Source organism: Myiozetetes cayanensis, unplaced genomic scaffold (genome assembly GCF_022539395.1).
Source record: "Myiozetetes cayanensis isolate MyiCay16 unplaced genomic scaffold, myiCay2020 scf2-11, whole genome shotgun sequence".
Classification (NCBI taxonomy): Eukaryota; Metazoa; Chordata; class Aves; order Passeriformes; family Tyrannidae; genus Myiozetetes; species Myiozetetes cayanensis.
In genome coordinates, this window is record NW_026087411.1 from 29481248 (window position 1) to 29507881 (window position 26634).

The following is a 26634-nucleotide window of genomic DNA, read 5'->3' on the forward strand; positions in this document are numbered from 1 at the left end:
TGTAAAAGCAGAAGAGCGACTGTATTGCATCAGACCAAAGTTCCATCTAGTGCACGTTGTCTCTCACAGGGACTAACAGACAATGCTCAAAGGAAAAACATAAACAGAGTAAGCATGTGGAGCTGCTTCCCCATGTATCCTATTGGTCTTCAGTCATTTGTAGTTTAGGGACTTTCTGTTTTCTAGTGTTTAGTAGCCCTGAGAGAAAGTTTTTCTTGTGATTTAATCTAATCTCTGCTGAAACCTGTGTGAAATTTTAACATCCAAAACACTGCATGGCAAAGAGTTGAACAGCTTAACTATGTTCTGCATGAAGAATCATTTCCCGTTGCTTATTTTGAATCTGCTGTCTCTGAACTTCTGTTGATACCCCTTACCTTCTGACTACTCATTACAGTCCTCAGCATTCAGATACTGTGACAATGGGCACTAGAAATTACTAAGGTAGATAAATTAGGTGCTTTATAATTATTATTATTTTGATTTTTAACATCTGGAATCTAAAATCTGTGTAAACTCTGGGCGTTTTGGTTTTTGGGAGCAGATGTTCACTGTAGTTCTTTTCAACATGTTTCTGCTTTTGTCTCTGACATCCTACTGTAATGGATTAAAATAAGCAAATTGGCAACTACTCAAGCCTTTAAATAAACTTTAGTCAGTTGGAGAATCATTGCGTCTCTTGTGGCGCCAGACCAGCAGCTATCTACATATATGTTTCTTTTCCTCTTATGCAAGAGTTGTTTGCCCTCTATTTATTAAAATCTTAGCTTATTTATCACTTTTTCAATATACAAAATGCACATGAAAAAGTTTAGCTTTTTGTTTTGTTTAACAGAAGTAGTAACTCCTTAAGCACAGTAAATCAAATCCTAAATTTAAGTTTATTAAGCTTATCTACTGTTCTGGTGGAAATCAGATGGAAGTCAATGGTGAGAGTGTGGTGAATTAGAGAAAGATATTTAAACTAGACTTTTATTAGGCACTTCTGCAAATAGAAGTAAGAGATGTGGAAAATGATAATGAGTCTGAATTGCATTTCATGCTATGCCATTGCATAGCTGTTATGGCTGGTCCACAGAAGCTTGTTGTACAGTCACAGTTGTAACAGAAAACTTTGCAATTACCAGTGAGGTTTTGTGTGTTTTCACAGTAAATGAAGACTTTACTACACTGATTTAAGCACAGGTTGTCTTGCATACCCTCGTCCAAGATTAGTCTGATAGTTTAGTGTAGTTGTATTCTCAAAATAAAAATGACCCCTTGCATAACTATATCCTTACACGAGTTTCTAACCACAATATAGTTTTCTCTGTTTTCATTGAATGAAGTTGCATGTGAAATATTTCAAATTCTTGAGCTGTAGTGTGTCAGTGGCACAATTCCTGACCTCTGCAGACTTTAAAGAGACTAAATATCATCCTTGCAAAAAATCATCATCCAAAGAAAAAACTAGGAAAAGGTAGTGTAAATAGTAATAAGTATGATCAACTAATGATGATATTGAATAATGGGGTAAGTCAAGGCATCCAAAAGTCCTTCCGTTCTAGAGAATTTAAATTCTATAGAATCCAGAATGCATGTCTTGAAGTGTATTCTTTATTATCAAAGACAGCTGCTACATAATTAAGAGATGCTGTTAATTGTATTTTGATTCTATAAAAATTCTACTGTGAAAAATACGTTCTGACTCACATATTAATTATCTTCTCTTTTCTTGATTGTACAGTGTTTTGGCTGGATATAATGGTACTATCTTTGCATATGGTCAGACAGGCAGTGGCAAAACTTTTACCATCACAGGAGGAGCAGAACGTTACAGTGATCGAGGCATTATTCCCAGGACTCTGTCTTATGTTTTTGATCAATTGCAAAAGGTATAGAACATATTTTCTGTTTATTTTTAATGTACAGTTTACAAATACTTCACTATTGCTGTTTTTGTAATAGTCTTAGAGGAAACCCTAAAATTAATGCTGAAGAAAATATCTAACTTGAAACAATACTGTATGCAAGAATACATTTGTAATAGTTTTGATTACCTGGCTTGTTGCAATAGACTGAAAATAATGGACATCAGTGGGGGGAGGGTTTTGTAGGTTTAAAACCATACTATTTTTGTTTTCTGCAGCATACATTCATATCACATAATTGGTTATCCTTCTCTTAACACTTATATCAGCTCCACTCTGGTTATGTATTGTATGCATTGCTTTTTATTTTGATATTCCATGCAATGAAATGAGTGAATAAGTGAAAGGATGTGCCAGAGTAAGCACACTGATTGTTCATTATGTTTATTACATTTGCAAGAAATTTCGTTTTCCTTTAGTGTCTGAAATGCATGAGTGAGCACAGTCAATCATTCTGGTTTTTTCGTAACTATAGGAGGCAAAAGTGAAGAGAGAAGTCTTGTGTAATTTATGTTTTTTCTCTTCATTTACTCCACCAGGCCTACGATTCATTAATCTTCACATTTTAACAAAGCTATTTAATTAAACCAATTTAAATGTTATTTGGCATCAACATCAATCATTACATTGTAGTTTTATACTCTGCCATTCATGTAATACAGGGTACCAGTTCATATTCATAAGGGTATATGTCTCAGTCACATTAACATGCCCTGTCTCAGTAAGGGTTAACTATAGTAAGTAATTACTTTGGCTCTTTGAAAGTATGGCTTTGGCATATAAAAGTACATGATATTGCAGGTGCACAAAAGCTTGTCATTGTGGGAATGGAAATGAAATAAACCCCCATGTGATCATTTTGCCTTAGACCTTCTGCTGTGTTCACATGACCCCATGGAGGACTTTTGTGGTGGAAAGCGAACAGGTTGATTGTGCAGTTGCCGGCAATGACCAGTGTCAACACACCAACATTGTCTTCTAATGCTAATTGTGTCATCGAAACAAAATAAATGAAAACTAACCCGTTTATTTTTCATCTTCTTAGCACATAGTTTCTACCAAAATAAAAAAGTTTCCCTCTTCAGACAGGATTTTTGAATCAAAAGCCATACTTAATTACGCTTGCAGGGGTATTTCTGTTTTCCTGCTTTCAAATCATTGTGCTGCATATATTTTCTTTCTTAGTGCATTCTAAAGAATCTCTTCTTGGTGTTTTATATTTCCACTTGCTTTTCTTTTCATACCTTTCACCTGTTTCTTTATATCTACAACTGTGCTTTGGAAGGTGCTGACATACTAGACAATACATCTGCCTTCTAACCCTGAGTAGGATGAAACAGGAGAAAGTGAAATCAAGGACACAAAATACAAAACTTGTGAAGCTCTTAGTTGCACAAAGACAGTGCAGTTTGAAACCAAGGATACAAAGCTTTTTACCCTAAATGAGAAGCAAATCAAGCCCTTTGTTTTTAATAACATCTCCTTTTAATTTAGAAATTCTCCTACTTCCACAGTTTCCTGTTTGAACAGTTTCTTACTTCATTTTTTCCATCCATCTGTAGTGTATCTTTTTAAGTCATGTCCCTTGAAATAGTGAACTGTCATTATCAATAAAAAAAAAACCCACAGGAAATAACTATTCAATGAAAATGAAAAGTTATATTTTGAAGTATTTTGCAACACAACAGTAATGGATTGGATTATTAAACTTCTACTGTGATATGAGTGCTTTCACAGTGGCTTCATCTGGCAAAAAGAAGTTACTGGTTTTTGAGTTTCTTTATTTTATTTTGGAAATCATAGCCCACTATTTTGAGGTTTGGGGCAGGAGAAAGTTCTGTCTGCAAAACCCACTTGTGTTAAATTACATTTTGGCAATGTAATATACCAAAAAATTGTGATTGCAGAGAACAGCGACATCATATACAGTGTTTAAATGTTATAATAAAGAGAGTGAAAAGCAGTATGTCACTGATGTTTCTAAATGGAGTAAATCTTATTTTTGTTGTTCCTTGCTTTTTTTTTTTTTTAAAGCATAGTTTTTCTATCCATAATATGAGGGTTTACCTTTTTATAATAGCATTCTTTTCTTGGTGTAGAAGTGAAAAATGTCATGTTGCATTGTTCTGTAAGTGGGCTCCCATGTTCTAAATATACACAGACTTTTCTAGGTATAAGGAATCAATTAAAAATCCCAGACTAAACTCATGGGCATGGTGGAGTTTGAGGGGGGGATTTTTGTTTTAGTGGATTTTATGTGTGTGTGTGTGTGTCTGTTTTAGTTGGGGGTTTTTACTGGTGCTTTTTCTTTTTTTTTCTTCTTGAGCCTTTATACATATGGTAATCAGAAAATATGAAAGTATAACAAATTGATAGTGTACACCATACCCAGGAAAAGAAAAAGATACAGAGTGAGAAATTAATATAAAAGCTGTAGCGATAAATTTGTCATCTAATCTAATTCTGACTTCTCTTTATAGCACTCCTTTTTTTCTATTTTTTTTCCTTTTCTTATCTAGGACAGCAGTAAAATGTATACAACTCACGTTTCCTACTTAGAAATCTACAATGAATGTGGTTATGATCTGTTGGACCCAAGGCATGAGGCCTCCAGATTGGAAGACTTGCCGTAAGTAATAGGACCATTTAAGAGAATCATCAAAACCAACAGGAATCGTTTTCGTATACCCTGTTGCATTGTTTGGGGACTTTTTTGCAGCTGTATTACTGATCTCAGTGTTAATTTAATCAATATACTTTGTTTTCTCAGTTTTTTTACCACTGCTTTAATTTTCTGTAATTTTGTATGTATATTGGCTGGGGAGACTAGATGGGAGTAACTGAAGATGAAAGTATTAAAAGTGTATTTTGCAAAGGAGATCTCTTGCAGCCACTGAGAACAAGAGAAGATACTTGTTTTTCTCATGACAGCCTGTCTCTGTATGCTATACATGACTGTGTGGGGCAGAGACATATGTAAAAAGCATTATTTCCTTGCAACAGTAGTGAGAAAAGCTCCCTGCTTGTACTTGGGCCTTTTCCTTCAAGGATCTATTTTTCTAGAGTATGCTATTAGGAAATAAGGTAAGTAACAGCTAGAAAATAGGCCACAAGGAACTCCAAAGAAGAGGATGTTTACTTCAGAATGGATGATTATTATGATAGTTTTCATTGATCAGACACCAGCACTTACTAATACTTAGAGAAGAGTAGTAAATAGAGGTTTGTATGTCATGAACACTCCAGACTGGTGAAATTAAAATTTTCTAATTTGTGGGAAATCCAAATTCTAGTTTCTAAGTCTGAAATAATAGTTTATAGTTTTTGCTATTCTTTAAATAACTAAGAAAACAGCAAATATGTATGAATAAGAGAGTTGTTGACTAAATTTGCAAATGTTTTGAAATAATGCTGCACTCCATAAACTTTTATCACTCAACATAAGGGTAAGAGAAACATGTAAATAACAATCAAATAATTGCTGATACACGAACAGGAAATGTACTCAAAAACTTACAGTGGGGAAATAACTGAAAATCAGTTGAATTTTACATTTAAATATCTAATTATGTTATTTACATATTATTAAACCAATGTTATTTATTAAAAAAGTCTTCCAACACAATATTTTAATGTGTTAGAATAGAGCTTTAGTTTTCTACAAAACACGGGATATCTAGGATATACTTACTTACAAAAAAGTTTTCAAGATTGATCTTTATAAAATGAACTAGTCTAGAGATTAGGAAGGCAGCAGACAAAGTATGAGACTGGGCTGTGAATTGGTCTCATTGTTTTGCTTTCTTCACCTGTAAAATGGAAGCAAATTTTAGCACCTTATGACATGTTGATGCTTAAAGACTATGTATATTTACCAATGTCTTTCATGGCAGAGTTTAGAATTTTAATTTAAGTTATTGTCTGCTTCCTGTGCTATGCAGACAAAAAATTTACATCAGAGGCTAATTTGGGTAATCATTTTTGTGCCCATTTTTGCAGTGCAGATTTTTTCAAGGTTTTATGTTAAAAAAGCATGTTACACTTTATTCAGCTTCTTAAAGTTAATGCTATTAAGTTATTCAAGTTTATTACATTATTAATATGATTTATGAAGTTATTTTACATATTTTAAGTAATTTCATTTGACATTTTATGAAACTGAATTTATTCAGTTGAAATAAACTGAATTTGATTAATTTAATTGAAGCTTTGAGACAGATATTTGGGAGCCATATACCCTGGAAAATATCTCACATTTTGAAACTAAGTACTGACTGTCTGCTAATAATTATGAATTTTAGAGTCTCCAATTAGGTTTATGTATGCTGATTCAATTAAGCTTGGGAGTAACTCCTTGTTAGGTATTAGGCTATTTTAAAAAGTAAAAGTTGATAATTTGGTTATAAATTAGGGATGAAGCACACTGGGATAATCATAATTATCTGTAAATTTACATAGTGTATACTATTACAGGATGGGTTATAGTGAGATAATACATTTTTCTGTGCAGAGTAATCTTAACAAATGCTTTAAGGTTTTACTGTACATGGACATTATTATTTCCAGTACATCATTTGTCAATAAAATGTGTTCTATACACTAAAACTATACCTTGACCAGTCATATTTAACTCATAATGCAGTCAGGGGCAGGGGAGAGGGTATGCACCACCACGTGTAAAAGTATTTAATTAATACAATATTTTTTGTTTATTTTTTAATATTGAAGTTTGAGGATTCAAAATTTAAAAAAATATAGTGTCATTCTGAGTTAGAAAGGGTTTATGAATTGCAGGAATGGGTAGTTGATTATTTTAATTACTCAATTAATTCTCATTAATTACAAAGTACAAGTTACATGTAAGTGGTAATAACATATTTTAAAATTTATCAGGTGTTTATTTCCTAATATGTATTTAATGTTTCTGAGAATTTAATGTGTTTAAAACCTTGTAGCAAAATACAAAATGACTTAACTTTCTCAAGTTTGTTTGAAAGCCTGTATTTAATGAGAATATTAAAAGGAACTAATGGTTTTTGTACTGTAAAAGGGTCACATTGTGCATAATTTTCTGTTGAACTCCACAGCACATCTAGGCTTTAAGCACCATACAAAGTCAAAGGCAGGGTATTTACCCAGTGTGCTTGGGTAAATATTAGTAGTCAGTCCTGATACTTTCCCAAGTATTTAAGATGGACAAGAAGAGTATTAAAGAAGTGTGTCATTTTAGAAGAGTAAGCAAAAAGATTAGTTAACCTCATAAAGTATGCAGATTGTTTTGGAGGAATATTTTTTTATCCATATTCCTGCAAAAGAAAGAGGTTGGAATTTGAATCAAAGTATGTACTTCTGTCTAGCAAACTTTATGTTACTAGTTCAATGAAAAGAATAAACACAGATTGCACTCAGGTAATACAAGTTATGAAAAACTCACTACAGGCTTGTTGCTAGTACTTGAAAAATGAGACATAAAATTATATTTGATGTTTAAGGCAAAGTGAATAATATAAACATTTTTAAAATTGTCCATTGCATCTAATCATTGAATGATTAGATTTGGAATCTCAGCTCCTGAAGTCAACATTCCATATATAACCATACTTAGTATTTTCTGTAGACTATGAAATTTCCATCTTTAACATTGTTTAATCCTTTCATTAGAGTCTGCCAGATGAGAAGGGAAGAAACTCTCACAAAAAAATCACTGGTTTTCTGGAAATAAATTCCTGAAAAATGCATAAATGTAGTTTATATATCTGCACATTAAACTTTTAATGGAAAAAACCCAGTTTTCTTGATGTTTTGTTGGAATGATATTACTTGTACCCCATAGAAGATATCCTTTGATATACCTTAATGCTTCTTCCAAAACATGTCTTAGTTTACAATTGTAACTTGTTTTGCTTATACAAAACTGTCAGTGTTTTAATTTGTTGACACTGTAGCTGAAATCCAGCATATGCAGATGCAAAAAATATTTGAAGAATCTTACTTGTTAGAATGCAAAAATTGAATTTAATATTGACAGTCTAATTCTGTTTGTAGCAGTAGAAAGTTCCATGTTTATAGCAAGGAAATTATGATTGTTTTCAAACATATAAAAGTATAAAATTGTTGCTAAAAAATACAGCTGGTGGAAGACTATTTAAATACTTCCTGCCACTTCATGCTTTCAAAAAAGTTTTGCAGGACTGTTCAAATTAGGAATATTTTTCTGAAGCTCTAAATTTGTGCAAAAATTTGTTCAATCTCCAACAGGTTCTCTGTTGTAGGGTATTTGTAATTTGTATAACTCAATGTTACTGAATCTGACAAAATTCACTTTAGTTACAACCTGCCAGTACTCTTCCTAACTAGTTTGTATTATTTATTAAGAAGTAAGAATTTTCTTGGCACTGACTAATTACAAAAAAGTAAAGAAGGAGGTTATAGAGCCATAAGTCAAGAACGACTTAAGTCATAGACAACTGATAAGTTACCTCTTTACCTGTCATATGGCAGGTGACCATCTTGCATGTGAAGGCAAACTATAATTAATGCTGGTTTGCCTTGCAGTGTTAGCCTTTGAACTGCAGTAGTTGAGAAGCTGCTTCTCAGGGAGCTTAGAGAACCGTTAATCAGGAGTGATGTAGCCAAGGGAAAATGCAATCTGAACTTCAAACCAACATAAATGATTCCCCGATTTTGTGTGAAGATTCTATAAAGTTCTCTTTGAGAGGGAGATGTGGAAGTTTAAGTATGATGCTGTCAGACTTTAAAAGAAAACCACACTTGAAGCTAAGAGCCAATTAACTTCAAACATTAACAGTGATGCCTATATCAATATATATTAGTAACATATATTGGAATTTTTATGTTTCATGGGACCAGTGTGAAATATTTTCACTTTAAAAAAATTCTCTAACTGGATATTGGTTAACTACCTCAAATGGGTTTGTACTCTTCTATTCTCTACTGCTCTCCAAGGACTTTAAGAGATACCAAACTACTGGCAAACTAAAACAACTAGTATAATAATTCCTATGCTATTAAGAAAGAAGGATAAAAATAAAAAAGGCTAAAGGAATAATTTTCAACATACAGGAAATATATTTTTGTAAGTTTAAACTTTTCTGTTTGTTAATGAGGAGACAGCTGAAAACTGTTCTGAATAATTTCTTCAAAGATTATTATTTTTTTCATTACAGTTCAAACAAATTATGCTTTAAATGTATACAATAACTTCAGCATACATTATATATTGTTTATTCACATCCAGATTTTATGTTGATTTGTTTCCTGAAAACCAGTAGGAAGTCAGTGAAACTTTTCTAAGGTGACTTTTCTACAAGCATTTGATGAGCAAATTAATTCAAGGCAACTTTGCTTGTGAATGTCAAAGCTTATTTAACAAGTTTTGTTGTTTGTTTTTTTGGTTTGTTTTTTTTTGTAAATGAGATTATTGCAGTTACCTGCAAATTCTAACATATTTTGTATGGTTTTTTGTTACACACTCTACCAATCTCATTGTTTCAGTTTGGACTCCTTGGTCAGCATGGTGGGGTGAGGGGAGAGAAACAGTGCACATCTCTTTCCAGATCTCAGTAAGAAAAACCTGACAACACATGGCTTACTAATGTAACCACTTTAATTAGACAGAATAAGAAGAGGAATATAGGTGGCAATTAAATCTTACATCCCATCAGTGCTGGTGTCCTGCATTTGGGCAACATTGGCCTGAATGGATTTCTCCACGGTGCATTGCACCGAGCAGTCCAATTCCAGTCCATGGAGAGAAACTCTCCCTTTTGGCCTCTTGAGCTATTATATAATTTGCTAACAAGAAAACAACTCCATTCTAAAAAGTGTTCTTATAAGAACCTAGTGGATTTATTGTGCAGCCAAGGCATCTGTGCAGTGCGACACAGGCCTGAATGCCCCTCTGTGTGTGCAGCACATCGGCTCCGGGTCACTGTTGTGTGAATCACTAACTCCTAAATGTGTAAGTCTCCCAGTCATGTCCATAATATGCAGAACAACCAAAGTGTGGTTTTGTTGTCTCACAACAGAATCCATTGGAGACAGTGGGAAAAACTTCCTATCACAATATGACATGTCAAGCAAACAGTCTGCATGAATACTTAGTCATCTCATAGTTCTGCCATGTCTCACATGCCAAGGAGATTATACTCTAGGTCTATACTTCAAAGAAAAATGAAATCTGTGTGCTACTGAAAGTTGTGTTGGTAGCTGAATAACTTTGTAGCCTCGCCTCTTGAATCAGTGTTGACTTTGTCCTTTGTTGTGGTATTCAGGGAACTGTACTTCTGAAAGATCATTTTTTTGGGGTGATCTATAAAATTATTGATCATTCTTTCTTAAAACCCAAATTTTACAAATCATTAGCAATGCTTATCCATTAATTTATTCTGTTCTTCTAGACAGACTCCAAGGTGCATGCTTGCTGCTTTTCTCTTTAATATCTTTCCTAAATTTATTATTGGCTCTATACTTGCCTCCTCACATTGAAGTAGTATCACTCTAATCTCCTCATGTATTATCAGAAAAGGTGTGTATCTTCATATATTATTTATTTGTACCATTATGATTAATTTTTAATTGTTTATAAAGTTTTTAATATTGTTTAAGATTTCTTCAATTCTAAGCCCTAGAGACAGATATAATAATAGGAAACTTGATTTTTAAAAAAGTTATTTTTTCCAAAATATTTTAAGGATTTTTTTTTATTATTTATATAACATATGATAGTGTTAATTAATCAAAGGGAGCTTTAACTTCATTGTTTGCCAGTAACAAGAATTTCATAAATTAAAGCATTCAGTGTGCAAGGCTCTCCTGCATTAGTGGCAGCTCAGCTGATGCAGGAAAGGGCCTGAGCTAATAAGAGTGTAAGAAAGACTGATCCCATCCTACAGGCTTCCTGGTCAGCTACTAATTCCATCCATTAAGCCAAATGGAAAAGATTCTTTGTTTATAAAGAATACAAAACCTTGTCTCTGCCTTCTTTCAGTCATTATGGATAACTTAGCAAAATTTTTCCACCCAAGTTAGGACCATGAAATTTAAAGGTTTTACTAATATATATCATACTATATAGTAACTTTATAAAATTGTAAAAAATAATTTTGTTGTCATTTTGGAACATACCATTCTATGGAAGTTATGATAGATGCCTTTCCAGATGTAAAATGTAGGCTTTCATTTGGAAATCTTCCTAATAGTTGCAAGGCCACTGTATAGGAAGGCTGTCACTGTTTTGTGAGATCTGCACTGTCTCCTTTCTGATATAATAATCCTCCAGAGCTTTACATCCAAATTTAACATCTTATTTTTCTGGAAATTATTTCACAGAGTCACAGAATATTCTGAGCTGGAAGGATCTGTGATCAAAGTGTAGACTCAAAAGATCCTTAAAAGTTTAAATACTATGCCAAATGTGCATAATAAAACAATATTGTTTTCCTAAATTATGTAGATAATGCTTACCATGCAATTTCAAAATATTAAAATTAGTCAGAGCATCATACTATAATCAGAACCACTCTGGGCTTTACTGTGTAAATGTAATGCATTCACAGGTGGAATTGCAGACAGAATACAACTTGACATTATCAAAAATTTATTAAGCAAGAGCAGAATTATACTTTGGGGTTTATGCTTTGAATGAGGAAGCTGAGTTTTGTGACTGTACTAGTAATGTCTTATGCTACCTCACAAAAGTAAGGCTATAAGTGGGAGGCAATCATACTTGGACAAGCAATTGTTATGAATACTAAAGAAGCATTGTGTGTACTTTTACATGTATTTATTCTTGAAAATAGTGAGTGTAATGCAATTGTTAAAATTATTTGTGTATATCCATTCAAATGTTTTGACCATCAGACTGTGAACTACTACCCTATTATCTAAGAGCAATACTGTGGAATGCTGCTTATATGCTTGATTTGATTTGTGGGTTTTGGGGGGAAAAAAAAAAAAAAAGAACAAAACCAAATCTTTCTGGTTTTGAAGCAACTTGAAGTAATTAGCATGCAAAAACTATCTACTGGTAGAAACTCAAGCCCCATACTCCCTCTTGTGGTTAACATTGAAGAACATGAAAAAATATGTATATACATATATGTATACATATAGGTGTATATGTATAGATATAAAGTATTATCTATACTTACAGAGTAGAAAATATTTTTTTTAGAAAGAAACCCCTCCAACTTGTAAAAGCGTTCTAATTTCCTTGTTTTAAATTGTGTCAGAACATGTAATTCACCTTGAAGCATAGGTTATTCATCCTCAGATTTAGTGTACTTCCATTTTAACAGATTCTTCACTCTGGAAGTTTTCCAAATCCAGTGAGGCAACTACTTGGCTTCCATGTTGGATGCTAAAAAATGTTCCAAATAAGGAGATCCTAATGGCTACTCAGTAATGCCAATCAAGTTTAACTCTCAGTAACCGTTTCAAAAGAAAAAAAAATCTTATGTTAAAGGACTATTTAAATAAATGAAAAGGGTTTTCATTAATACTTAGCAGCTCTTTTGGAGCTTTTACCATATCCTTGCTACTTGCATCTAACTTCCTTTCTGTAAACTTTATGGCTTATAGAAGTACAGCTAAGAGTATTTCTGACGTCAGTGGAAATAAATAAAATCATTCTGTTGCCTTGCTTTTAATTTAAGAATGGGATAATTTACAGTTGTAGTTACTACCATTTAAGAAGAATGAAAAGAGAACTAATCTTTACAAATGCGAAATTATTAGAAACACGTTGGGTACAGATGTGTTGATTCTGAAATATTCCATGCCTATTTGTACATCAAGATTATGGTATATTTTATGTATCGTCTGTGCTTGGTAATAGAAAACAAACCCCCACTTATTATTTATTTGTGATGATTCATCTAACCTCTTTCTCTTGAGATTTTATTGTATCTCACTAAAATAAAAATCCCAAAGCTTTCTCTAATACTTATAGATTTCATATATCCCTTTTCTATGTGAAGGTTTATAATAAAGGAATAAAAAGAAGGTGATAGTTTAAAAAAAAAATCAACACTTCCTTTTTATGGATGTCATTTATTTTTCACTTCTTTAGTTCTTTCATTATGATTGGTTTGGAGATTTAGATTTCACCTTTTAGGTGCATGCAATCAAAATGAAAGTATGGAAGAAATATTGCTTTAAAACTGTAGTTTTCATTTGCTTGTTGTTTTTATTTTCCAAATAGAAAAGTGACAATAATGGAAGACTCTGATCAAAACATTCATCTGAAAAACTTGTCTCTTCAGCAAGCAACAAATGAGGAGGAAGCCTTAAACCTACTCTTCTTGGGAGACACCAACAGAATGATTGCTGAGGTGAGAATTGCTGCTCAAAATCCTCCGTAATACCACCAGAGTTAAAATTGTCATAAACCTCTCCACAAAGATGTATATTTTGGAAATCCTTGGAGATAAATTGGTATCTTCTTTCTGAGTGTATTTCCACAGTGAATGTAAATAAGCATTTCCCTGATGACAGCTTTCACTTTGCAAAGAGCTTTCTGTTTTCCCATAGTGAATCTGATTGGTGGTTGTTGATGTCATAACTTACTGAAATTCAAATAAGTCAAATACAAAAGTTCTCGTAAACTGTAGTCTGACTTTTGAATGTGGCATGTGTCATCATACATATACATTTAAAGATTAGAAAACATGCCCTTGCACAACATATGTCATCTACAATTCCCACAGAAGTTTTTCCCTGAAAGTGTTCGACACCAGCTTGGATGGGGCCCTGAGCAACCTTGTCTAGTGGAAGGTGTCACTGCCCATGGCAGGGGGAGTTGGAACTACATGATCTTTAAGGCTCCTTCCATCCCAAATCATTCATGATTCTATGATTAAGTACTGAATTGCCTTTGAAGTGCTTACCATAAACTATCGGTCCCCTCTTTTTTTCTTCTTATTGCAGAAACATGTGGTGTTATGTGTAAAAACAAAACAAAAAAATCCAAAAAAACCCCAGGCAAAAGACCCCAAAAAAACAACAGCAATGACCAAACCAAATCAAAAGAAAAAAAAAACACAGAAGAACTCTCAAAAACCTAAATGGTAGTGCAAAGCAAATTCAAAATAAATGTGTACAAATAGGTAAAGACAAGCATGTTTTTACTCATTCTGAAAAATTCAAATGAAATGTTTCCATATCCAAAATCTGTAGGATTCTTTTTTTCCTTATCTTTGTGCTTGGATGTGGAATGTAAACATAAAAAGTGTATAGTAAAATGTGAAGCACTCTCAATGTGTCTTTACTACAATACAGTTAATTCTATTTTACAAGTTTGTGGGTTTTCTTCCTATGTATCACCAAAAAGATGTATCATAAATCATTGACAAGGAAGACACTTAAAGCATATGAAATAGTTAAGTAGTTCTATGTTCCTACTGGCTGGCTATGTACACCTGAGCACAGGGGAAGAAGCACTTGATTACAAAATGTAAATAGGCAAAATAAATATTTGTTCTCTCTTTCTCACGAAGGACGGTTTCAGCAGTTACATTTTGAGAGGCAAGAAATAATGAATTTAAGGGCTGTTAATAAATATGAGTATTGAGGCAAGGAACTGCTTCATAATACTAACAGGGAAAAATTGTAGAGGAGAGGAACTTGAAACAGTGTAGTAGGAGAGACAGAAAGTTGACACTGATTTCAGAGGCTTTAAAACCTATCATGATAGTGAGTAATCGCAGAATATTCAGAGTTGGAAGGGACCCACAAGAATCATCAAGTCCAACTCTTAACTGAATGGCCCATAAAGGGATCAAACCTACAACCTATGCCATTATTAGCACCATACTCTAACCATCTGAGCTAATCTCAGGGTCAACAGAAATTTAGAATTCACTGTATGGAGAAAGATCTACAGAAAATCTCTGATCAGTCTAGAGGCCCTCTGTATGAAAATGAGACCAAGTATTTAAAGAATGATACACTGCTGGGTACACAGGATCATAACTCAGCAATTGGAAAGGGCAATTTTGTTTCGTATTTGGAAAGAGAATATATATCCCAAACACTGAAAGTTATGAACAAATAGCAAGACTAATAAACATGATAAGTCATTAAATGTCAAGATGAAGTAATGACCAATAGCAAAATACATAGAGATGAGTAAAAGATAAAACAAGTCAATAATGATAATTTAAAAAAAAAAAATCTCTTGGTTTTGATTAGTATGTGTTTCAGACGACTATCAGCTAATGACTTGCTGTACTTTTTCTTTGCATGAATTTGGCGTTTTTGGCCCTGCCAAATTTTTATCATGAAATCTCATGTGACACAAGGTTCTATGTCTTAAGTGAATTGTGTGAGGAAAATGTTCTTTAGCTTGTTTTTAAATCTACAACTTGTTAATTTTATTTGGAACATTCTAGTACTTGCTGGAAAACAATAAGAATAGACATCAGATTGTGTAGCACCCCAATAGTAGAGAATTCACTAATCTAAATAGCTTGAGTAAGCAAATGCTATGCCAATGTCAGTTTTGCTACTTTTGCAAGAGTTTTTTTTTATATAAACACTATGAAGTTACTGTTTCATTGGCCTTAATGAAAAATTACTTAAAAGAAAAAATGCTGAGAATTGCTTGGAATAACTACCACATATTACGACAATATTTACTTTGCTTAGTCTGAATGCTAGTATGATTCTCAAAACTCCAAATGAGGTTGATTTCATTGTCCAAGTTTTTTTTATGTAGTTATGTCATACATTTTTCCTTTATGATTGCAGCAGGTATGTTGCAGTACAGTTCAGTGAACTTACTGATTGCTGCTTCCTCTTATCATTACAGAATTTATCCCCATTATTATATGGCATTTCAGGCTTAAGGTGACTCTAGTACTTTATATGATAACTTATTAGAATAAGAGAATAGTGTTTGCAAAAATTATAGATTAATGTAGACATCTAAGAAAGAGGACTTATGACATAAAACATAACTTCTTCTTCAGAGATCCATATTTTTAAATCTTAATTGAGTTATGATAATACTTTCTGACCTCTGAAGACTAGAACCTTCTTAAGTAAACTAAAGGAAAAGATACAGGATTAATAAACCTAAATAGAAAAGAAAGTAAAAGAAATACTTGATTCCTCTTTTTTAATGATGATCAGTTTGGCTGTGGAAAAACTCAGACAACAGTCACGGATCTCGTATGAAATTTGTAGCCTCTGAAATTGCGGTCTGATGCTCTACCCCTGAAATAACCTTTCTTTTATTTTGAAAATAAGAATGACAATCTAATTTCTGAATCGCCTGTGCTAGTGCAGTCTAACTGGTGATTTGAAGGCTGCATTTTTCCCTCATTACTGATTATGCTAAAAAGAAAGTGATCATAACGTTAGAAGTATTTTACAGGCTATATTCATTCATTCATTAAATGTCAGAACCTAAGGGAACATTTATAACTGAGTACTTCTTTCCCACACATAACTATATAGCGTATGAGAAGGGAAAAAAAGGAAGCTAGTCTAATTTTTGTAGATTACTTTGTTAGTCACTGTAGAACTGGTCCTTTCCTCTAATTTTTTTGACATGTACTACAAGTTGGTGAGATAGCAAGATGGGACACATCTGTGCACAAACAATTCATACTGTAAAAATCCAAACAGGAATTTTTTGTCTCGTATTTTTCCAGAGAGAAATAGGCAGAGATCAAACACAAAAAATTGATTCTTTTGTTGGCAGCTCTGCCAAATGTAAGGGCTATATTTTTGGTTTTCCCATAATGCCAAGTTTCTTGTTGCATTTGAGTGTATGAGAATCTGCAGCAATAGGTTATAAGATCTGAACTCATTTTTTGTATTTTAATTTCGTAAGCCAACTTTGATTTAGTCATCTACGTGCAAACAGGGGATTTCAAAACCTAATTTTCAGTATAGCAGCAATATCTAATAAAGCTCCTGCAGAAAGAAGTGTTTGGCCATTTAGATAGTGTTCACAAACCATTTCATTTTGGTTTACTATTAATATATCTTCAGGTGAATCTCTTATGATCTTTGTCCTTTGAAATAACCTGCCTAAACCTCTGTGATTTTGAGAATTCTTGGTATTTTTTAGTATCTCTCTTAAAACAGCAGAGTAAGGTCATCTCCCAAAGACATGCATCAATTTCCAAACTGTAAAATCTTTATCTGAGATTAATATGTCTGAGTATTGCAGTTGCATGTACAGCTAGACTTTATTTTTCCTCTAATGAGAAAGTACTTCATTTTAATGAGGAAGGAAATGTTTTAGTATATGGTTTTATACCTATAGTGCTTCATTTTTTAAATTTGGAAGACCATACATACTACGCAGTATTTGTTCCATCATTTAGAATGTTCAAAGTACACATGGGGCAAGTAGTAAGCTTTTGGCAATGTTTAAATATGTTTATTTTAACAGAAAATGAAACTTTAAAGATTTAAAGATAACTGTAGGGACTGACTTGTGACCTCTGAATTGGACTCATTCCGTTTGTATTTCTTGTCCATCACTATTCTCTTGAATATATTTAGAAAGCCCTTGTAGTGTTTGACTGCATTTTTTATTGGATACAATATGAAAAATAGGATTTGAATGTGTGAACATTTTAGATTAAATGACACTTGACAAAAAAATGCATGATATCCATGTTAGCACTGTATTCCAGAAGGAATTAAAATTTTCTGCTTCACTAGATTCCTCATTGGTGTCAGCTCTTAATTTATTTCCACTCCCAAAAACCTGTTCTATAGTATCAATAACACCAAATGGCATTGTCATTTCAGCACAGGTGCTTTCATTTCTGTGTATGGTAAAGAAATCACAAGTTGTACATATTACTTTGAATAGTCCTTAAAATGCTTTTGGGATTTATATGGATGAAAGGCACTATATAATATAAAGTTTAATAATATCCTCACCAGGGAATATTAATTACTCTAAAAGTTACCTGAGCTTCTGTGGTCTAACTGTGAAACTGTACTTGTATTAAATATGGAAAGATAAAGTATTGCTTTCTGGAAATGATTGCACCTATTCTGATCCTTATATTTTCATAGCCAAAAATTTTCAATTTCAACTATGTCAAGTGTACTTAAGTACACATGAAGAGCCCTTTCACTTGCACCATTATTATATAGAAAGAAAACTAAAGATATATTAAGGTCTCACTCATTTACCAAATGTAAAGGTGGGAACTTCCTATCATCAACTTACATACTCTTCCATATAGCTCGGTTCTGTTGGAACTGGTGGAGTTTATATTCATTAGGTAGAGATATCCATCTGAATTGTGAAATGACTGTAGCTGTCAGAACTTCTTTCTACAGATATCCCTTTGAATGTAGCATGAGATTGGAGAAAATATTTCAATTTGATATCGGTCTTGGATGCTATCAGTGCTTTTCTCTTTTGACTTCAAAAAGTTCAAAAGTGAAAAAAGCTTAACAGGAAAAAGAAACAGTCCTTTAAAGAAAATTTTGTACCTTTTCATTCTCAAAAAAATGCAAAATTTCAGAATCAGACTTTCTTCACTTAAGCATTGGCTAGTCACTAATTCACTCATACAGGGAATTCACATTCTTCTAAATATTTTGATTTGAGGAAGAAAAGATTCCACTGGAATAGTATAAGCTGCCAAGTGGAGGTGGTTTGCAATAAGGGCTGAACAACTGCATTTATCACCTGTAAAATTTTTTTGTCCCAGCAGTCCTAAACTGTCTTATGTAGTTTCTCTGTCAGAGTGTTTTGGCAGCTGTAGTCAACACATTATTCTTCCAGATAGCAGCTTCTGTTTGTCTAATGGGCATTTTCAAGCAGCTTTTCACACATCTTTTTCCTGTTTAAGAAACTTTCTCTTAGGTCCTCAATTATTAAGAACTCTGTTTAGACCAGTAGCTTACATTTATGGCTATTCTTAGTGAAAACAACATTTATAATAACCACGGCAACAAATTAAATGTTTGTGAAATACATAAATTCCTGCATAGGGAAGAACTCCTGCAATGTTTAGTTGACTTAAGATAGGTAAGAATTCGATTAATATGGATAACTTGGGCTCCAGCAAATTTTTGGTCATTTCATGACATTTTCCTTACCAGAAACATCCAACTCAGATGTTTCTTGCAGGATGACTGTGCTGTAGATTCTCATTGAAGTAGAAACCACCTTCTTGCAACCCATTGTATGAACAGATGTAATAGTTAAAGTCACAAAGTTTCTATACAATTAGTTTAATTGCAGCAAACAGATATATTTTGGTCCTGGAAAAACTCTGTGTTGTATGGCCTGAAATATGCCTTATTCATTTTTTCCAAATGAAACACCGTTGCTTTACCAAGTCGTGATCTTAAATGTTATTGAATTCCTCTTTTACCCTGCCACAAATGGGCAGCAACAGATGACCTGGCATTAATTCCTTTGTAGCGTTCTTGTGATATCACAAGGCATCCAAAGTCTGCTTATGTGGTTTATGATGTCACAGAATTCCTGGGAAAAAACTATTTCTTTGTAAGTAACTGCAGCTCATCAGTTGTTCTATATATAACTCTCACAATAGCAACCATCTGCTGAGAACCAGACCACTCCCCTCTTTCTTTTTTGTCCTTCATCACATCAAATTAGTATGAGGATGATTTCATATACATATGGTTTGAATACTGCTAACAAAGCCAAAATGAACTCCGAAAGCCACTAAAGGAACATTTTAGTAGGCTTTGAGACACTGTCCAGAAATTTTTGTTTGTTGGTTTTGAGTTTTCAAACTTTCTAAAAAGATGAATGGTGATTCTCAGAAGTTGTATATGTAAGATAACAAATACCCAACCAAACAACAACAACAAAAAAAGGCTTGGTTTTGGACTGAAGATGCTGACAAGTCATCATTTCTGTTGTATGGCTTTCATCTGCTTGTGTGGTAAAAAAGCAAAGTGTGGGGGTCATAATATGACTGCAATTAACGTTTCACGATCTCATCCTATTTAACAGTTTAAATTTTTATTGCTTTATGCTTCCTACATATTGAAACTGCAAAGCAGAGATAGCATCATATTATAAAAAGGAGTATTGGTGTCTTATTAAACCATGATTCTACTCTAAAGAAGGACTTTACAGAAATATCAGTGTGGGATTCTACCTAATGACTCCCAAATCAGCTTCATTAATTTTTACATTTACATGAAAAAAGGAAGCTGTGGAGAAAAAAGTAAGAGAATTTCTAATGGCCAGTGCAGCCAAATCTGCTTGGGACACACAAAATAAAGTTGTGGCTAGTGTATTGCAGTAGACAATAAGGACTTAATCAACAAAATATTGTCCTGTTTTGGAATTTAGAGTCCTTAAATTATTTTCTTTTATACTTCAATTTTTTTTTTTTTGCCTCTATTGGCATTAAACAGGTGTGACTAAAAGCACATTTTGAAATATATGCAGTTTTGCTGCATAGTGAAACTCAAGTTTTCTTACGAATACTTATTTAGTATTCTTTAGTATAATATGGTTACCTCTTCTGCTTCTTTCATAGCAACCTTTACTTTGTGCTTCCACAGCTGAATCTGTATTGATATTTGATCTGGCATAGACTTGTCTGCAGTATAGTGTGACTGATACCATGTCTGTAGTGCAAAATTTCCTCAGATACCAGTTCTGTTGAGGAGAATGTCCTTAAATATTAATTCTGTTGCAGATTTTGAGCTGGAAAAAAAATAAAATATCCAGTCCTGCTTCACAGAGCTGCAAGTAATAAAATTATAGCTGTCCTAGTAAAATAAGTGAAGCTGGCTCTGATTATTCATGGAATCAGAATTGCTGAATAAAGTACATTTTCACAGCATATAACTTTTTCTTAGTATAACTGCATTTTAAGTAATTTTTGGAGTATTTTCTTGCCTGACACCTTTCCCTGAGCCTGTTTATTTTCATTCCAATGCTACAACTCACTTCCTCATCATTTGCTCAACATCACCTCTGAAGACAGCATAGCATGTAACTGCACTCTGAATGGGAATTCCAAAGTTCTTTCATCTATATAAACTAAAGTCAAAATTCTTCTCCCTCTCCCTTTGAGCTGGCCTTTATTAGATAAAGCAGCCCAAGAGAAAATAGTACTAAAGCTGTAATTTACGTACAGAATTTTCACCACCAACTACAAATGTATGCTGTTCTTGCACACTACCTACTTATTCACACCCTGAATACTGCCATTTTCAGGTATTTTACTAGAACTGTTGTCCATAGCTGTGCTGTGGCTGAATTGAGAAACCAATCCAGGTTAAATATCTACCGTTTGCAGACTTTATTTTTTTTTCCTTTGAACTGAATCACTTCCCAAAAACAGCTCAGTTGCTGGCACTATTAAGGCCGAAAAAAAAATGTGGGGAAATTGAGACAACTGAACCAAGCAGTATAGCTGTCCATATTATTCCTGTTGCAGGATTGATCATTCAGCTTGCACTCGTTCTATTAAGAACTGTCCTTTCTGTATTAACAAGTCAACGTCTTCAGCACCTGCAATGGGCAGGCTATTTTAACATCTACAATGTTTCATATCAAAGCGGACTATGTAAAAAAAACCACAATATGTTGCTGTTTCTATTCTGAATCACAGGGTATGCCTACATAAATAATTACTCCAGAATAACAGAGGAATAAAGTAGAGACAAGAGATTAATGTAGACAGTATAACCAGGATTTTTTAATCATCTTTTTCAGCAGTTATAAATATAGATTTAATTGCTAAGTAGACAATATTCATTTGCTAATTTATTTCAATCCCCTATTTTTCTGCATTTAAGTCCTGAAAGCAATGTTGTCATATTTGTTATAGTTTATAAATAAAAGTACTATCTGTATGCTAACCTTTAATCACCATATATAGTCTAAACCTTTAGCTGTTTATAAAATGAGGATAATAAGGAATTCTTTTAAAGTTTCTAACAATATCTTCATACAACTAAATGAAAGGTGTTTTAGATGATTAAAGACATTTTATATGTCTTTTCAAGAAAAAAGTGCATGTGTGATGGCATATGGTCATTTGAAATCTAAATAACTGAGAGCAGTTTAAAATTTTATGTACTACATTTCAAATATATTGAGAAAACCTTTAAAGTGATGCTAAAACTGAGCATCTCTAAAAATTGACCAAGAATTTCCATGTGTCTACTTAAGGAAGTATGGCAGTGGTTTATTCCAAATAAATACATTTAAAACCAAACCTTTTATGAAAACTCTGCAATGTCACATAAAATTCTGACACCAATTCTGCCAAGTTAGTTTTTTTGATAAAAGTAATAATGCAAAAGTCTGAAGCCTTATAGAAAGTCCTAATCTCAGTTACACTGGTAGCTATCTATCAAAACCAAAAAAAGGAAAAAAGGTTGCGCCAATGGGGAAATTGATAACCTGTCAGAGATCAGGGGTTAGTAACTTTCCCTCTGATCAAGGTGCCCTTTTCTAATATTCCTCAGCATAGACCACTTGCTTTGCTGATGTGCTCAATCACATAGTCACAGGTTCCCACAAGGCTCATCAAGTCCAGCTCTTAAGTGAATGGCCTGTACAAGCAACGAACCCCCAACCTTGGTGTTATTAGCACCAGACTCTAACCAACTGAGCTAATCTCAGAGTATCTTGGAGTAACCTTGGTTGCTTGTACCACAGTTTGTCCAGATCAAAGTTATCCAAGTATTTGGCCAGAATATGAATGTCAGGTAAATCCTTTTGGCTTCTTCTTGCATATTTATTACAGGTCCAATAGCTAAAAAAACTGGACAGGGGATTTTAATTACCAGATTGTTGAGCTATAAGAACCTGAATTTATTTTCCCACTGAACATTGAGGATTCTTCCTTTGTTTTCACTGTAGACACCAATGAATCAAGCCTCCAGCCGATCTCACTGCATTTTCACTATTCACATCTCCAGCAAGGAACCCGGATCTGCAACTATCCGACGCTCCAAGTTGCACTTAGTAGACCTTGCTGGATCAGAGCGTGTTGCAAAGACTGGAGTTGGAGGTCACTTGCTGACAGAAGCCAAATATATCAACCTGTCATTACATTATTTGGAACAGGTAAAATAGAGTAAAACATTTCTCCCTTTACTACATCCCTGCTTAGCAATGCGCAATGTTTTAGAAAACTTGATATATTAGGATATTTATTGCAATTTTTTAAAATTTAATTGATAACTCGTCCTTTAAATTAACATATTTTAATTTAGGAAAAGCTTAAAAATTAAGCTGAAAAGTTAAGCAGTAAGATTATAGTAGGTGTACTATAGTAGGGTAGTATTTCCAAAATACTTTTCCTGTTTTATCTGCAATACTAAAGATATTTGCAAGATTGCACCCATATTTCTACTAAAAATGTTCTTTGTAATCTTCTTCCCCTTCCACAGCTGAGATCAGGATGTATCACTCAAGGATCAGTGAACTAAAGTGTTTTGGTTTTATTTGGTTGAAGCATTGTAATATGGTAAATTACTAGGCTCTTCTATCATGTGTTGTTTTATTCCTCTACCAGTGAGAATCTTTGATCTCTTTAAGACAGGAGTTACCTTTGGTAATGTATTTATGGAGTAACTACCATAATTAGTTATTACTACTCACAGATGTAACTACAATGATAATAATGATAATAATAAATCTCCACAAATCTTTGTCATTCAGCTGTTGTTACTGGAAAAGAGTTAGCCTCTTGATTCAAGGTATGCTAAAATTCCTATCCTCCTTTCACTGTTGCTTTTTATTTTTCCTCTTTGGAAAGGGCAGATATTGAGAAAATAGATTACTCCCAACTAATCTTAGTAACTTGAGAAAAAATAAATTCTTAGGATAGCAGCAGTGAATGAAAACTTTGGAGATGAAAGATTTTAATAACTATTATGAGTATTATTAATTGTATTTTTACAAAAAGTAAATAATTGTTAGTTCATTATTATTATAATTATTTTATTGTTAATAATTGTAATTATTATTAAGGTTTTCATATATATGTCCCTGATCTACTGTGATGTTTTATATGTTCAATGTTTAGGATGCTGTAAAACACCAAGTAAGGGTAAGAAACACTTGGCAGTGAATGAAATCTCTTTTGTGAATGCTGTGCTATTAATTTGCAGTCATTGAAGATTTTCAAGTCTTGATTTCAGACCTCACAGGCTGTAAAAGAAATTAAGTTCTTCCTAAGACTGAATACATAATATTGTTTTCACAGTACAGTAAACACTTTTCTTGTTGCCAGAAATTAATTATTTGGAGGGATTCTGATGGAGAATACAGTATTTCTTTCTGAGGCTTCTTTAAAAATTTTATGTACAACCATATCAGGTCTGTGAGGCTTTCATTTAGTGGGAGAAGTAAGGGGGTAGAGAGAAGAAAAAATACTTAACTCTGAAATTTAAATTTGTCCTTTTTAATTTACACGTCAGTATATGCGTTATTTAGTAAATATACAGTTGAGGAAATACATAAAACCAGAAAATTTTGGTGGTGTCTATATGTGACAATTCTTTAAAATTACGATTAGGAAATATAACTGTTTCACTTGCTGGGAAGAACATTTTTCATTTCTGTGTTATGTGTTTTTCTGTTAACAAGAACAAATCTCTTGCATTTCATTTAACCTGCAATGAGAGATATTTCACCTGTCAAAAGAAGAAGCTTAAAGCACAGCAGGTGGCAGTCAGTCATTTCCTATTACCCTGAATTTTTTTCAGACCTCCCGTTTGTTTGAATTTTACCTTGAAAAAAAAAGTCCATATTTCAGTTGTACTCAAAGGGAGTGATGAAGATTAGTGATTCTAAAATGGACCGCTGCAGAATCACAGAAATTGTACCCAGGATCCTTCTTATTTACTGTATGATTTTTATGTATTTATTATGCAACATTCCATGAGCTTATATGAGGTTGATTTTGATAATCTGTGTGGTGTGTTTTGAGATTCTCAGATCTGAAGTGCTGTAGAAAAGAAAAGTTTTTTTGTCATGCAATTCTTAATTCCTATTTCAGAAGAAATACAGTTGGAAAGAAGCATGTTGGATTCTGTCTAGGTTGTGTATCATTAATAAAAATGTTTTCCAAATAAAAGACCACTGAAGACTATAAAAAATATCATTGTTCAGTGAGAATTAAAGCATTCAATTCTGACATTTCAGTGACTAATATTAAAGTATATAGATTCCTCCAAATCAGCTTTTTTTACATTCTCAAATATTTAGTTGTTTACTGGTGGTTTAATATTGAGTTATGCCATTTTTAAACATTTCGTAATAAAATAGTCATGTAAAATGATTTTTATTGAGATGACAGTGGGAACACAGGTCTGTATTACCACACTTGGTCTACTTGTTAAATATTCACAGTGTGTTAAAAAAATCTTCAAATAGATCAACTGCCCTTTTTATCCAACTGGTCTCTATGTCTAGAGAAGAATGAAGATAGTGTCATGCAATTGATCTAAAATGGCAGCAGGAACTTAAAAGTCCCTACTACCATGTCTGGATAGCTTTTCTTTGTCTGAGAGATGTAGGAGCATGTTCTGGAATTACAACTGCATTGTAACTGTGTGTATGTAGATGTTCCCTTCTGGTGCACAACATAGAGTATCCTGGGCTAAACTTAGAGCTGCAGCTTGACAGTGATACTGCCACATGATTTGACACTGTAATGGAATTATTTCCCCAAAATAATAGAGTACAATGTTCTCACTGCTTTAATGAATATGCCTGTGAACTGTCATTTAACATGTGTTCCATTTAGGTAATGTTGAATGATTTTATTCATTAGTCAATGGTTGCTACCCATCCCTACCAAAGTTTTTTTTTATAAAATTTGAAATTACTGACAGTCATCAAATGCTAGATTTATCCACATCTTATATAAAAGATAATTTTTGGTTTGATGTTTCCTAATAAACATATCATGGCTAGGCTTCACGAAGGAAGATTTGAGAAAGGCTCTACCCACGCTTGCTACAAGCGCGCTGATGGCTAAAAAGGCCAATGCGAGATAGACAAGTCCAGTTGCAAATAAAAAATAAACACATACAGACACTAGAGTAACAGAAAAACCAGAAACTTTTAAATAATTTAAATTGAAATACATTTGTGTCTCATTAGAAAATCATGATTTTGGGCTGAATAATTTCCAGCAAGACCTGTAGTATATATTGCAAACAAGCATATGTTGTCCAAAAAGTAAGAATGCTTGTAATTAACTACAAGACATCAGCAACAGAGTTTGATTTTTGTTTTGCTGTAAGGTCCAGAGCTTAAGCTGCTAAACTCTACTAGAAATGGGAGGTAGGATAGCAGACATAAAAAAAGACCTCTGGAACAGGCATATGGCTTCAGAGCATCTGATAGCTCTGTACCTGCAAGCATCTCTTGAGGATGCTCTGAGAACAAGTTCTGGCTGCCTGTTGGCATGAGGTACTGGTGCAAATCTATTCCTTGCATAAAGGATGTGGACAGGAACAGGGACCCTTGGGCACAATTCATATCATGCCAGAACCTTGTGAGTCTCAGGACTTCCTTTATGCTTAACAATATTTCCATACATTTCAGTCAAATCATTTGCGAGTGATAGTACCTACTCTACGCTATAACATGTCATATGGCATGCAAGTAATTATAGTTCTGACAACTTCCACATTAAAAAATTAACTAGACTTTAAAGAGGTTTGTTTGACCCACTCAAAATGAAACTGTCTGCCTTAA

General features: G+C 33.3%; 1 protein-coding gene across 7 annotated transcripts in view; it reads left to right on the forward strand.

The window, feature by feature from the left end:
* Positions 1-26634, forward strand: part of KIF6 (kinesin family member 6) — a 159872-nt gene that overhangs the window by 14294 nt on the left and 118944 nt on the right. For all 7 annotated transcript variants that reach the window (XR_007628874.1, XR_007628875.1, XM_050314852.1 and 4 more), the window contains 4 exons: positions 1727-1874; positions 4430-4539; positions 13135-13264; positions 22780-22986. Coding sequence is in view for 5 of the 7 variants with exons in the window: in XM_050314852.1 (XP_050170809.1) it covers positions 1727-1874; positions 4430-4539; positions 13135-13264; positions 22780-22986 (595 nt within the window). In the remaining 2 variants the exon portion in view is untranslated. The remainder of the gene's footprint in view (positions 1-1726; positions 1875-4429; positions 4540-13134; positions 13265-22779; positions 22987-26634) is intronic.